This window comes from Bacillus rossius, chromosome 13 (genome assembly GCF_032445375.1).
Source record: "Bacillus rossius redtenbacheri isolate Brsri chromosome 13, Brsri_v3, whole genome shotgun sequence".
Lineage (NCBI taxonomy): Eukaryota > Metazoa > Arthropoda > Insecta > Phasmatodea > Bacillidae > Bacillus > Bacillus rossius.
Window position 1 is genome coordinate 19445616 of NC_086340.1, and position 13739 is coordinate 19459354.

The 13739-nt window shown below is 36.8% G+C and overlaps 1 protein-coding gene across 2 annotated transcripts in view; it reads right to left on the bottom strand.

Moving 5' to 3' along the window:
• Positions 1–4339: 4339 nt before the first annotated feature.
• LOC134538320 (uncharacterized) overlaps positions 4340–13739 on the bottom strand; it is a 145506-nt gene continuing 136106 nt past the window's right edge. For both annotated transcript variants that reach the window (XM_063379533.1, XM_063379532.1), the window contains exons 10-12: positions 13254–13418; positions 10319–10619; positions 4340–6076 (exon numbers count right to left, since the gene is read on the bottom strand). In XM_063379533.1, the coding sequence (XP_063235603.1) occupies positions 5451–6076; positions 10319–10619; positions 13254–13418 (1092 nt within the window). In that variant the 3' untranslated portion in view covers positions 4340–5450. The remainder of the gene's footprint in view (positions 6077–10318; positions 10620–13253; positions 13419–13739) is intronic.

Here is a 13739-nt window from a genome sequence, read left to right on the forward strand (position 1 = left end):
GACAGAGGGTGAACAGTAAACTAAAATGGTCGATTAGGTCAGGTCAGTTACATTATAAATACTTTAAAACTAAGGTGATATTAAAAATAATATGAATTAATTTTAATTATTCTTTAGTTTTAAATTATTTATAATGTAACTGACCTTACCTAACAAACCCGTAACAAAGGATGTACAGTAACAACTCACGTAATTTTTTTTTTGTTACTTATTACTTGCGCAACAATATCAAAATAACAAATAAGACTTTAAAATTAGAAACGTTAAAAACTCACGTAAGTTGGAGGCGGTAATTAAACACCGTTTTAAACAATAATTGAACTAAATAATCACGTATTAGTTCATTTGAATTCTGGCCTATCACGAACAATCACGTGACATCATTATCCAATAAAAAAATAGATACTCGTTCTCGTACGTAAACAAGAAACAATGGTGCACGCACGCCACAGGAATGCGCTGGTTTTGTGCTGAAATTTAAAAATTCGATATCTAAAGTATTTGGAATTTCTTATCTCCGCCGCTTTTAATGAAAAGAGGAAGTTGAAGAGCATATGATAAAGGTATTTTCAGATGTTTAGCATTTTTTTTGGCATATACCGCGACTCTACATATGATGAAATTAAAAAATTCGATATCTCCTAAAGTATTTGGAATTTCTTACCTCCGCCGGTTGTTTTCAAAAGAGGAAGTGAAAGGGCACAGAATAAAAGTATTTTCAGATTTTTAGCATTTTTTTTGGCATCTACCGCGATTGTAAATATTTACCATTTTAAAAAAGCTAGGTTCTTTCATTGTAAAGCTGTTGCTAATAATTTCATACCCAATATTTCGCCTCAGCTCTGACAATATTTTCAGCAGCAGAAAAGCAAGGCAAGGATCATGCGTGGGTAAATAAATGTAATGCAGCTTCAAAGAGCACCGCTGGAGAGAGCACAAGTGTTTGAAGCAATCAACAGCAATCTACCCACCTCCCACAGGATGCGTTGTTGTTGCAAATACGAGTACTCACACTGCCATTAGCCATGGGCCAGTAGCGGAAGTAGAAAGATAAAGTAAAGATATGGAAACTTTAGCCTTTTGCAGAGTTGGTGCTTGAATTTTTTTTAGCTTAAATAATAGTGTTCCAGCTTGACAGACACAAGACATTTGTGTCAACAACTGCAAAAAATTAAAATTTATCCTGGTCTACACAAGTTTCAAGTGTTAACATATTATAATGCTTTATTTAATGCTTCTTGACTGAAAGGAAATTCTTAAAAAAGGTAAATATGTAGTAGTTGGGCGGTATTTGCAAAAAAAAAAAAGTTAAAAATCCAAAAATACTTTTATTCTATGCTCTTTAACTTCCTCTTTTCATTAAACCTGGCGGAGATAAGAAATTCCAAATACTTTAGGAGATATTGCCGTTCTTATTTGGCAATACAAGACCTGTGCAATCATTCGACCGCCGAATTTTTTTTATTTTGCAGTGTGTTCGTGAATGCCTAATTAATTAAAATGGTCGATTAGGTCAGGTCAGTTACATTATAAATACTTTCAAACTAAGCGGACATTAAAAATAATATGAATTAATTTTAATGGTTGTTTAGTTTTAAAGTATTTATAATGTAACTGACCTAACAAACCGGGCAAAGTATGAACAGTAGGAACTCACGTATTTTTTTTTTTTTACTTATTACTTGTGCAACAAAATCCAAATAACAAATAAAACATTAAAATTTGAAACATTAAAAACTTACCTTAAGTTAGAGGCGGGTACAATTCCTTTGCCATTAGTAGAAAATGATGTAGTCGTTCACCTACATTGCGAAAAAAAAAAAAATCCTACTCATAAACAAGAAACAATGGTGAATGCCGCATGAGGCACAGGTATTGTGATGAAAATTTTAAATTTAAAATTTTTTTTTAAACAAATATCGCCCATCTGTGAAAATTAAAAAAATCTATATCTCCAAAAGTATTTGGAATTTCTTATCTCCGCCAGGTTTAATGAAAAGAGGACGTTAAAGAGCATATAATTAAAGTATTTTCGGATTTTTAACATTTTTTTTACGCAAATACTGCCCAACTACATATTTACTTTAAAAAACTTGCAGAAAGATTAATCTTAGATGGAATGCACTCACTATATGGTTATTAACTTAAATAAACTTTATCAAATATGTAGTCGAGAATGATAAACAACTAAGACTTACTTTTACCTCCGTTTGCTGATTTTTTGTTGTCATTATTTTCAAATTTTATTTATGGGTACTATTTATACAAAAGTTTCTGTATGAGTATTAACTATTATGTTTTGTTGCAATTTTTTCACTGCCCGCTGTGTGCTGTTTGTAAAATGTCAGGCAAGTATTTGTGATCAACACTTTCTTTCGAAAAATTGTATTGTCGTCATTCAGAACACTTTTTCCTGGCCTTTTTTTAATTACAAGACAGTAACCCTAAATTGCTAAAACTGGCAGCACACTTAACATATTTTTATGCCGTATTTTAAGCATCATTTATCTTTACAGTTTTCCTTTTGGGTTTTAAATTTTATCAAGCCTTTATTATAACAATTTTTTTTATTATATTGCCTATATGTATAGTTTTTTATTACGTTTTTTACGTAGATAAATCTGGCAGCAGTAATAATGTAACTGCTGTAGTTACATTTTTAAAGTACCAATTTTTTTTTTACAAATCTTAGATTATAAAGCTAAAAATGTGGGTGGTGCTAAGCCTTAAAGCCATTTCAAAAATCCTAATTATTCATTTTGTAAATAGCCTTATAGTCTAGTTCACAAACTTGATATATAGTTTAATGGAGGTATTATGTCTGCTAAATCTATAAATTTTGTGTGAAATGTACCTAAGAGTTGACTGCAGTAGTGACGTTGATAATATATTTCCTCTTTGAATAAATTATTTTTTTGTTACCAGACATAAGCAAAGTATGCCACAATTTGCCACCCGGAATATATAAATAACCTTAATGAATGAGCAGAAAATTCAAGGTACGGTAAAGGCAGTTCTTAAATACTTTCTTGAAGAACCCTTCAAACCAAAGGGTTCTTGGAAAGTGCATCTTAAAGGATGTCGGTTATTTTTGTTGACCTCGTGAATAGTTGCAAGCATCCTTTCAGAAATGCTGATGCAGGCCTTTTCTGAAACTATGAGTCGCCCGCATGGTTACATGCATCCTTATTGGCTTTTCGGGACCTTGTAGTACTACCTATAGGAGGAATGTGGTGACATTCGGTAGTTGAACCAGCCAACTGTTCTTCATATTTTTTCTGTCTTTGTTATTGTGAATTGATCAAATGGAAGAAGTAAAAATTAAAATTCACTTGGAAATAACCGAGAATCTGTGAATACAAACAAATGGCCACCTGTATTGTTTTTTTTTTTTTTTTTTTTACCATGTGGTGTCAGTTTGGAAAGAATTAGGACATATTTTCACTAGTTTCTCTCTAAATGCAACCTTATATTATAAGTAAGAGACATGTAAAATTTGCGGATTCATTTCGCGATAGGCTAGCATCAAAACAACTATACCTTCGTACCGCTTCTGTGATTGGCCCACATTTTATCCGGGGAACTGTGAGCCAGTGGGAAACACTAAACCAAGAAAGTGCAGAATTACGGACAGCCTAGTTGGGACGTCTTACGCGTCAGTAGCCAATGAACATGTGTCATTTCCGCGAATATTTAAAGGACTGTGGAGTCTATCCTAGAGGTCAATGAATCCGCGAATTTTGCAGGTCTCTAATTATAAGGATCCCTTGGTTAAGGCTGCATCAGTAAAGGATGTCTCCGTACTATTCTGAAATAAATGTTAATTTTTTCACTTTCAGAAAAGTTTTTAATCTGAACAGAGAAACCAAGTTTGTAAAAAAAAATAAGTGAATCTTAAAACTTCTTCTGTGCTTAGTAATAAGTGAGAAAAAAAAACATAAAGTCGTTAGATGTTGACAAAATGGTATGCAGTAAAGCATTGGAGGGGATAGATTTTTTTTTCACATGACTTAGATAATGAACCTTAAGGATCCTTTAAACAATAATAATCATAAAAATAAAAACACATTACTTAAAAAAATATTTTAATATTTTCATTGTACAAAAGTTAAAATATCTCATACAAAATACACATCCACATATTTCACGTACATTGGTCTGTCTTGTAGAAAAATATGTACATAGACCTATATAGAAATATTTTGGTAGTGATGCACGATTCATAAACAACAGCTGTAAAGTTTTAAACAGGATGTAACTGAATTAACAAATTCTGTACTGTGGTAAATCAGAGGCAGTTCCAACTGGCTTGAATCCTCTGTCAGGGAAGGGGAAGCCATTTTTACTCCTAAACCTAATTAATTATTTTCTGTTTAGTTTACCTACGTATTGAAAATCATTAATACAAATAATATTTAGAAGGAAAAAAAAAAGAAACTTTTTTAAGGCAATGCAGTCCATCAAGACTTAAATAAATAAAATAAAAAAAAGGTTTTCCTGATGTGTGTTGCTTGAAACAGGTGTGAGACTGGCAGTTGTCAGAAACAACTGCCATAAGTAATTTCCTAAATTTTTCAATAGTCTGGAATGTACTATGAGTGAGACCTCTTTTTTTTTAAAGGGTGATATAAACAGAAAGTGGTACATGACAATGGGATTAAGTTTTTAACTTCAACTTTGTTACCTTCTATTTATTATGTACCTTCTTTTATTTACTTTATAGTTTTGTTAGAAGTAATTTTATTACTATTCCGACTGAAACATCACATCTTCGACCAAACTAAATTGAATGATTGTTTGTTCAAATAGTTCATTAATTATCTTCACTATTATAAAAATATATATATAATTTTTTTGTCTAGGGGTGTATATGATCATGTTGCAAATTTTTTTTTGAAATTCATTCACTAGGTATATTTCATTGTTCTTTTCCGGTTCACATTTCAAATAGGTACTTATGACATATATTCTAATTAAATCATTTGGGACACTATTTACGGCAGTTTAAAAAATTGGGTAAATAGTTCTATATCTTTTTTGTGTTGCACCATACAATAATTTTTTTTTCCTGTATAACTTCAGCTATTTGTGTAATGATAAATACGAGTACGTAAATATTTACTAAGGTAATGATGAATGTAATTGAAAGGTCTTGAGGTAAAAAGGTAGGAAGGCAACGTTTGTATTTTTTTACAGGAGGAACAAATAACTTGTTTACATATATTCACTTATAAATTATGTAATATTCAGTGTTTTAATATTAGTGCAGTACTGACATTTACGATTAGTCAATACGAGTTATGAATTCATACGAAATATGTTATTTAGTTGTTCCCCCTGGAATGAAGACTGCCAGAACGTGACCCGAGATTGTCCCGGTAGTAGCGTGTCATAGTTCTTCCCCCTTTTGGACAGGCTGGAACGAAGACTGCCCCGACGGGAAGCGCGCGTCAGAAGCTGGTGGTCTCCGGCCCGCCCGTGCCGTCGAGCAGCGCGCACGCCTCGCCCAGCGCCTTGGCGCCGGTGCGCACCAGGAACAGCAGGTGGCACTGCTCGAAGGCGGAGAGCTCGACACGCGCTCGCACCAGGCCGCGCAGCGCGGTGGCGCGCTCCAGGTCGAGCCAGCGCCGGAGCGCCGTCTCGCGCTCCCCCTCGCCGCCCAGCGCCGCGCCGGCCGGCCCCCACAGCGAGAACTCCAGCGCGGCCTTGACGCGCGACAGGGAGGTGGCGCGCTCCTGCCCCAGCAGGCCGGCCGCCAGGCGGCGCAGCGGCGCGTCGGGCAGCAGCTCCCGCGCGGCCAGCAGCGCGCAGCCGCACAGGGACGCCACGGCCTCGTCCCCCGCCGCGCCGGGCAGCACGCACAGGCGCTCCTCCTCCCCCCCGCGCAGCACGAAGCCCGACAGCGAGGCGGCCACCTCCTCCGTGCCCTGCGCCTGCAGCAGCTTCAGGGCGTTCACCAGCTGCAGCAGCACGAAGCAGCCGCTCCGCACGCGCTCCTCCGGGCCGCGCTCGCGCAGCGCGGCCGCGTACGACTGGATCGTGTGCAGCTGGAGGCGTGGCATCACCGTCACGCACGCTGCAACGTGAGCCCGAGACGCTGGATTCATTATAAATAAGAGGAATGGCTCGGTCTCTTATACCATTTTGGTTAAATCGTATTACTGTTTTCATTATTATTTGAAGGGGTTTCCCCGCAAATTTAAATGATATTTTCAAAAGATATCTTATAGTGCTAAAAAGTTGCACAAGTGATCATATCTTGATCACCTTTTACATCTGTGAGATAAAATTTAAACAAAAAATCTGGCGAGGAAATGTTTTGACCAACAACAAATACAAAGAGAGCTATCGGAATAAATTTGCAGGAATATCCCTCAATAAATCTCGGTAAAAAAATTAATAAATAATGAATTGACCAAATATACTCGTGAGAAAGAGCCTTATATAAAATACAATATTTATCATTATACGTTTATTTGGTCAATAGCTTTACATCGCGAATGAGGAGTCTGATAACCCCTTTATTGTAAAGACACACTCATGGATAGTCTGTAACACAAATGGTTACTCTACATTTACTGTATAATACATCTTTTCTTATGTACAAGGAATACAAAGTAGTGAAATAAAACATAACTCTGTTTTAAATAAGCTGTTTTTGTGTGTGATAAGAATCTATTCCCCCTAAATCCTACAACATAAAGCAGTAACATTTTTAACTGAAGTTGGTTGGTAATCTCATTAAGAATCAATGTCTTATGGGTTGATATTAATTTTCTTACAATATTAATTTTAATTTAAAATGGGATAGAAAGTTCACTATTTACAGATTAGTATTTGTTGAAATTTGAACAGAAAATTGTTTTTAGCAGCTGTGACATATAACTGGTAGGGCCATCTTCCTTTTTGTGCAATAAACAATAGTAAAGTGCAAGTTTGTGGTTTATGAATAGCATGAAGTATGAAAGTGAGCTGTTTGAACAAAAGCCAAGCAACATAACTAACCTGAAGAGGAAGTAAGGGATGTCAGATCATGTTGAGTTAGGTTTAGGTGCTGTCTGGATTAATTTGGTGATGTATGCTGGTAAGCCCAAGCATGCAGAATTACTCTGTAGCTGGTACGTCAAGGTTATGACTATGCCTGTGCGAATATTCAAATTTGCAATTACGAATACACATAATAAACTATTTGTATTCGATTCGACCTCGAAAACTAACATTTAAAAAACAAATACACATTTGTTTATGAATATTTGATGTGAGTTTGTCATATACCAACGTTCACTGTTGAGGTTGTCATGTGTGACGTATAAATACACTTATTTGATGTTTTAATGGAACTTCATAATAAAAACATGAACAATAAGCTACGTTTCAAACATGAAACAAGTATTCCAAGTTATTTTCAATACTGGCTTGCTAAACCGTAACGGAAAAATCGCGTGAATAATTCCAAACATGGCATGTTTGTCATTTCAAACTTGAAAACTAGTTATTATTTACATTCATTTCGTCACATGCACTAGAAGTGAGAAAAAATAAATATGTAAATGTCATAATTCTAATGCCATATAAATCAAGTCACAATCAATCTAGTAATACCATACAACATAGTAGCAGCTGACTTACTGGATGTATCTATGAGGAAACAGATGTTGCAACTCAAAAAAATTAATAATGGTTTGGGATTCCACATGAAATTAGCAGAAATTATGTTTATAATGTTTAACTAAAAATGGGTTACCTGTCTTCTGTTAACAACAAAAATGCTTTTAACTAGTAGACATGTGCGAACAAAATTTTTTTTTAGTTCGAATCAAATACGAATTAGAATTTTAAAAAAAATACAACTTCTGTAAAATTAGACAAATAATACTAAAGTGAAAGGTTCTTTTAGTCATCTACAATACTTACATGGAAACTTTTTGTTAAAATATTTAAATTACGAAATATTTTTTTTTATTATTATGCAGCTAACCAACTTAACTTAATCTAAACCAACCAACCAACCAACCAACCTACCTTTCATTTCAGTTTCTATCGCCCACAATTTTTTATTTCATAATTTCAATATTTTATTTTAACCAACATTTTACATACAATTATTGTTTCTGACTCAACCTAACCAACCATTCACTTCAGTATCATATTTCTAATTTCTCAGAAGTCACTACACTACACATTGGACTTTTTATTTCCCTCTGTATTTGTTTATGTGTTGAAAAAAATTTTTTTTTAGCACAATTCTAATTTTCATACTTACTATGTGGATTTGAGAATAATTTGGTATTCATGTTGGATTCGAACTAAACAACTGACATTTGCACAGGCCTAGTTATGACACACGTGTTGACAAGAAGTGGAAAAGCTGGTGTAGCTGTCATAGCGCAGGCGTTAATGATAAAACCGGTGGAATTCATGCAGGTACTGACTGATGTGTTATGATCAGGTGAAGTTCAGTATTTTGTGCACGTTAAAATCATGCAGAAACGGAACATATTAAAAGTTGTGCTGTTTGGTATCCAACAAGAAAACTGAAGAGCTACCAGCTATGTGAATAAACTGTGTGGGAGACGAAACTTTCACAGACCAGTAGGCAACAAAGAGTGGAGATCCACGGAGTGAGGTGGTGAAGTGATAAGATAATATCGCTAAGCCTGTGCGAAGCTTCGACTAAGCAAATCAATTACAGATCTTTTTAATATTTGATTTTACTTCGCCAGCAAAGCTTGGAGTCTGATGTGAAGCTTCACTCATATGTGTTTTGCTTGAATAAAGTTGGTTACTTTAAAAAATAAAATTGTGGCACTCGTTTCCTTTTATGAACTCAATATTAATATTATGTATCAAATTCTATAATTTTTATTGATTGATGTTACACGTAGGACCTAATTGGTTAATCAGTAAATCAGTTCAAACATTACAAATGTTAAACAATATATATTTTTTTACGTCAATCTTATATTTTATAAAACAAGCCGTGAACAATATTTGCAGTTTGGTTTGATTTTTCAAATAAACATTCAATTTAATATATTTGCTTTGCAAAAAAAAAAAAAAATAGTACTCACACAAGCCTAGATACCGGGCTCGGATTCCAGATGACCGGGTTTAGAATCTTTATCCAGCTGTCATGATTTTGGTTTTCTACGACTTCCAAAAGTTACTATAGCCAAATTCTGGGTTGATTCCCAGAATTCAGCCATAGCTGATCGCCTCTCAATATCCCTGGTCTGTGTTTGTTGTGTTGTTACCACCTCTAGTCACCTAAAAGAACTGAAGTTAAATAATAATAATAATAATACTAATTGAATAACATTCTGTGAGATTAAGAAAAATGTAGAATGCTACCACTGAGTGAGTTAAAAAATGAAAGTTTTTAAAATCTTGAAGAAATGCCAACAAGGTACTAAAGATATGCTTGATAATGATAGGACAGATATTGGACAAGTTAGATCAACATTTTTTAGAAACAAATAAAAAAAAACATTTGTTAGCACACATACAGTGAAAACCCATTCCAACATACCAGAAGAAATCCACAGTTCTGTTTAGTACACTTTGGCGAGAGCACTCCGTTGAAGTGGGGTACTTTATATGATACCGTATTTACCTGCAGAAGGGTCGCACCTTTAAAATTCTGGGCAAGCAAAATCTAGCATTTCCCCCGTAAGGGTCGCACTGTATACATATCAGTATTCACTAGAGTTCCATGTATTCTAGTGAAGTTTTGTCTCTCGGCTTATTGCCGCGTAGGAAAATTCAGAACTGGCGTTGACTCTGCGCTGCTCTAAAAGATTCACACGACTGCCGAGATATTTCGATTGAACGTGTTGTACTTACTTGCGGAGTTATATTTATTAAAAACAAACATAGGTTAGCTATTCACGCACATGTTCAACCACATAGTGGTGTAAATAAATATGTGTACCTACATGAACCCAAAGTCAAAAACTTGCACATGTGCTGCAGTTTCATTTTTTTTTTTCAAAACGAAAAAATCGGCATAAAGTGTGCGACCCGTATGCGGGTACTACTGGCTCGCTGTAGGAAAGGTTTTGATGGAGATTAAAAAGTGACGAAAACTTAGCTTCTACTGCGCAGCTTAGGTTCCCCCCTTTCTTCTTTGCGACAGAGAGGGGAGTGACGAAAATTCTCTGTTGCAAAGAAGGGAGGGGGGGGAACCTAAGCCGCGCAGTAGAAGCTAAGTTTTCGTCAGTTCTTAATCTCCATCAAAACCTTTTCTACGGCGAGCCAGTAGTACATACGGTGAGTTTGACTGCGATCGCAGCCAGGACAGGCAGGCAGTGGCGGTCACCTTGCACGAGCTGGGAGCGCGGGCGCTGGGGAGGCGGGAGGTACTCGGCGGGAACCAGGTCGCAGAACTCGGCCAGCGGGTCGAGCGTGAAGCAGCCCTTGGGGGGCAGGGCGCAGTGCAGCCCCTGGTCCTGGGTCACGCACAGGGACACCGGGTGGGCGCCCCACGAGGCGGCGTGGAACGCCCGCCGCCCGACCACCAGCGGGTGGCTCTCCTCCGGGACGGCGAAGTCGGCCCAGCAGAGGTTCGCGGCCGTCTTCAGGACTCGCAGCGCCGCCGGCACTGCCGCGCCTTGGTTCATCTGCGCACAGTCGTCGTTCCGAATTCAGTATTCCTTACTACAGATGGAAGACACGAGATTTTATGGTTTTTATTTTCAGGCCTATTTCGTTTTTAAAACAGGAGATGTCGTGTTATTGTTTTTTATTGACGTGACGTCTAATAAATCGATGAACGCCGGCTGCACGCACCAAAAGTGTCCCGTTACGCACATTGTCCCGTTACACTCATTTTATATTGCTCTTTGCTAACCTGAACCTTCTAGCATTGCGACCGAGTCCGTGGCGTAATTCTGTTTTCATGCATTTCAATGTAACATTTTCATTGCTCTTTGCTAACCCGTTCCTCCTAGCATTGCTGCAGAGTCCGTGGCGCAAATATATTATTTTTGACTGCATTTTGGTGTTGGGTAAGCCATTTTCCTTCACATCATCCTTGAAACACTCCCATTCGTTTCCTACTTTTCCTATCATCGTCCTATCCTTAACAGAATAACACAGATTGGAAGAAGTTAAATAGCAAACATGTATAAAAGTTATAGTTAAAATAATCTCTTCGTTAAAGTAATAAACATATTTGAATTAATGGGTGCAAATAAAAGTAAATTTATCAATTAAATTGTAGATTTAATTTCACTCCTTCTTTGTATAATACAAATAGTGATAATTCAATAAAAATGATTCAATAATTTCATCAATGTTTTGTTATGACGTTGTCACGTTAAACTATCGTCCGTAAACCGACTTTACAGACAACCAATTTTTTTCTATAAAATCTGTTTATTAAAAAATATAGCATATTACTGGACAAAACTGATACTAACTTCTCCAAAATGGTGTCATTCTGACTGATAAATGAAGCACTTTTTCAATATAATTATTTGTAATAAGCTTGTATAACTTTTTTGAACAATTTAAATAAATTTTTTAAGTATTTCTGTGTTTGAAAAATGTACTAAGGTCGTAATGAGTAAATGATAAGTTGTTACGTGATTTTAAAAAAAGTAAACATTTTCCAATCTTTTTTTTTTATGAAATTGTGGTACTAAAAACATGCTATTTAAATTACTTTCATTGAATTTAGTATTTAAAAGATTTTGGTATTGGTCATTAGTTAAGTTTTGATTGAAAATGCTGATTTGTTTCATGATTATAATTGGATGTTGGTGCTTTGTGGTATTAACTTGAATTACGGTGTAATGTGGTGTGTTAACATGCTTTTCAGTGTTATTTCGGTTTTATCGCTGTTGGGAATTGTAATAATGTAAAAAATGTAATCCTCAGTTTCTCGTTTCGTAGTTAGTCCATAATTGTTTTTGTTGTCAACTACCGTAATCAAGTGTGTACATGAAAAAGTGTTTTTTTGACTATAGTAGTAGGTAAAAGAAAGATGGCGGCCGAAGGTTGTTTTTCGTTGAGTGTGTAAACAGTAAAAATACAAGTGAAACTGAAAATAAAAGTGTTGTTGGTCTGGAACCTGAACTGTGTTTATTGTGTAATTAGCTTAACAAAATACAAAAACATTTTTTAACAATCGCAATTCACCATATAATCTTGTCCCTACTAATTGAGTACAAAATATAAGTTTATGCAATGAAAGGTTGTGACATAGCATAACTCCTTTCCTATGATAATAATATTTTAACTAATTTACATATCTTTAATTCATAACTAATACTCATGGTTCTGTTATTAAACATAGGCATTTAAAGTTTTTTTTTGGTGCTTAAATATTATTATTTGGGTTAGGTTTTACATAAAGCTGAATGTAATATATTTTATTATTATTCTTTCTAATTTTTTTAGTCATTTAAAATTAATATGTCTATTAATTTACATTTTTTACAATTACAAAGCACACTCAGGGCAGTAAGACTGTAACATTCTAGAAGGTTTAAAAAAAAAGAAGGCAGTAATGGGACACACTGGCACCCTGAAGCAGGGGCGCAACAACTAAATTTCCAAAGGGGGGGCAATATACCTTTTTATAAAGAATCATCGATCCCCCCCCCTATTGAAGCGGGGGGTCCAGGGGTCCTCCCCCGGGAAAATTTGTATTTCCAGGTGGAAACTGGTGCTATTTAAGCAGTTTTATTATCTAAAAATTGATTAGACAGTACTTTCTTTGCCCCTGTTTGCCCCCACTTCAAGGTTTCAGAGGGGGGGGGGGGGGAAATACCCTTGCCCCCCCCCCCTGTTGTTGCGCCCCTGCCCAGAAGTAATTATTTTTTGTAGGTATCTAATAAATGGGTCGCTGCAAAACCCATCACGTGGGCGCATGACTGCGCGGCAATAGCCCAGATCACTGGGTGCTTTTTCCGATTTTATTTTATTTTTTTTCAAATTTTCCTAGGGAGGTTTATTACACATCTCTCCTCCCATCACGGAGAAGCCCCTCGCAAAAAAAAAAAAGTCTAAGTCTAGGGACGCCACTGCTGATGTCGACGAGATGTTTATGACGATCTGTTTCATTTATCATGTTGGTTTTGCACGTGATTTATTGTATGCATTAATGGAATGATGGGAGATGGGCGTGTATCCAAGTCGGCAGCATTGTCAGGTCGATACTTGAGTGGTTCTGAGCCCACTTTGATCGTAGGGCTCCCGTGCGAAGCGGAGCGCCGTAAAAGAACCGCGAGACACACGGACGTGCGTACCTGCTCCAGGACCTGGGCCAGGGCCTCGTGGTTGGCCACCACCACCGCCCCGTAGTTGTCCTCCAGGCTCTTGTGGACTATGCTGCGGCCGCGCCTCATGCGCAGCTTGCTGACCCGCCACGAGTGGGCCGTCGGGCTCCAGTCCGCGTCTTCTTCCTCCCCGACCTCTCCGACAGAACGCCCACACTCTCAAACACTGTACCATGGGCCTCTCTGGCGGGGGGGGGGGGGGGGGATGGGGAGGGACATGTCCTCTCCAAAAATTCCTTGTGGAGGGGACACAGGGACAGGATATAGTGACAAATTTATACACTGTTTCGATTCATTACAAGTTTATATTCCGTTTGAGGTAAACTTCGAACACTGCATCACAGAATAAATAAGTACCTAACAGAAGCGACAAGGCATGGTTTTTTATCTAACTTGTTTTCTCTTTGGAATTTCATGGTTTCGTGGCATGTATACCAAAACACAATTCTTCATTCA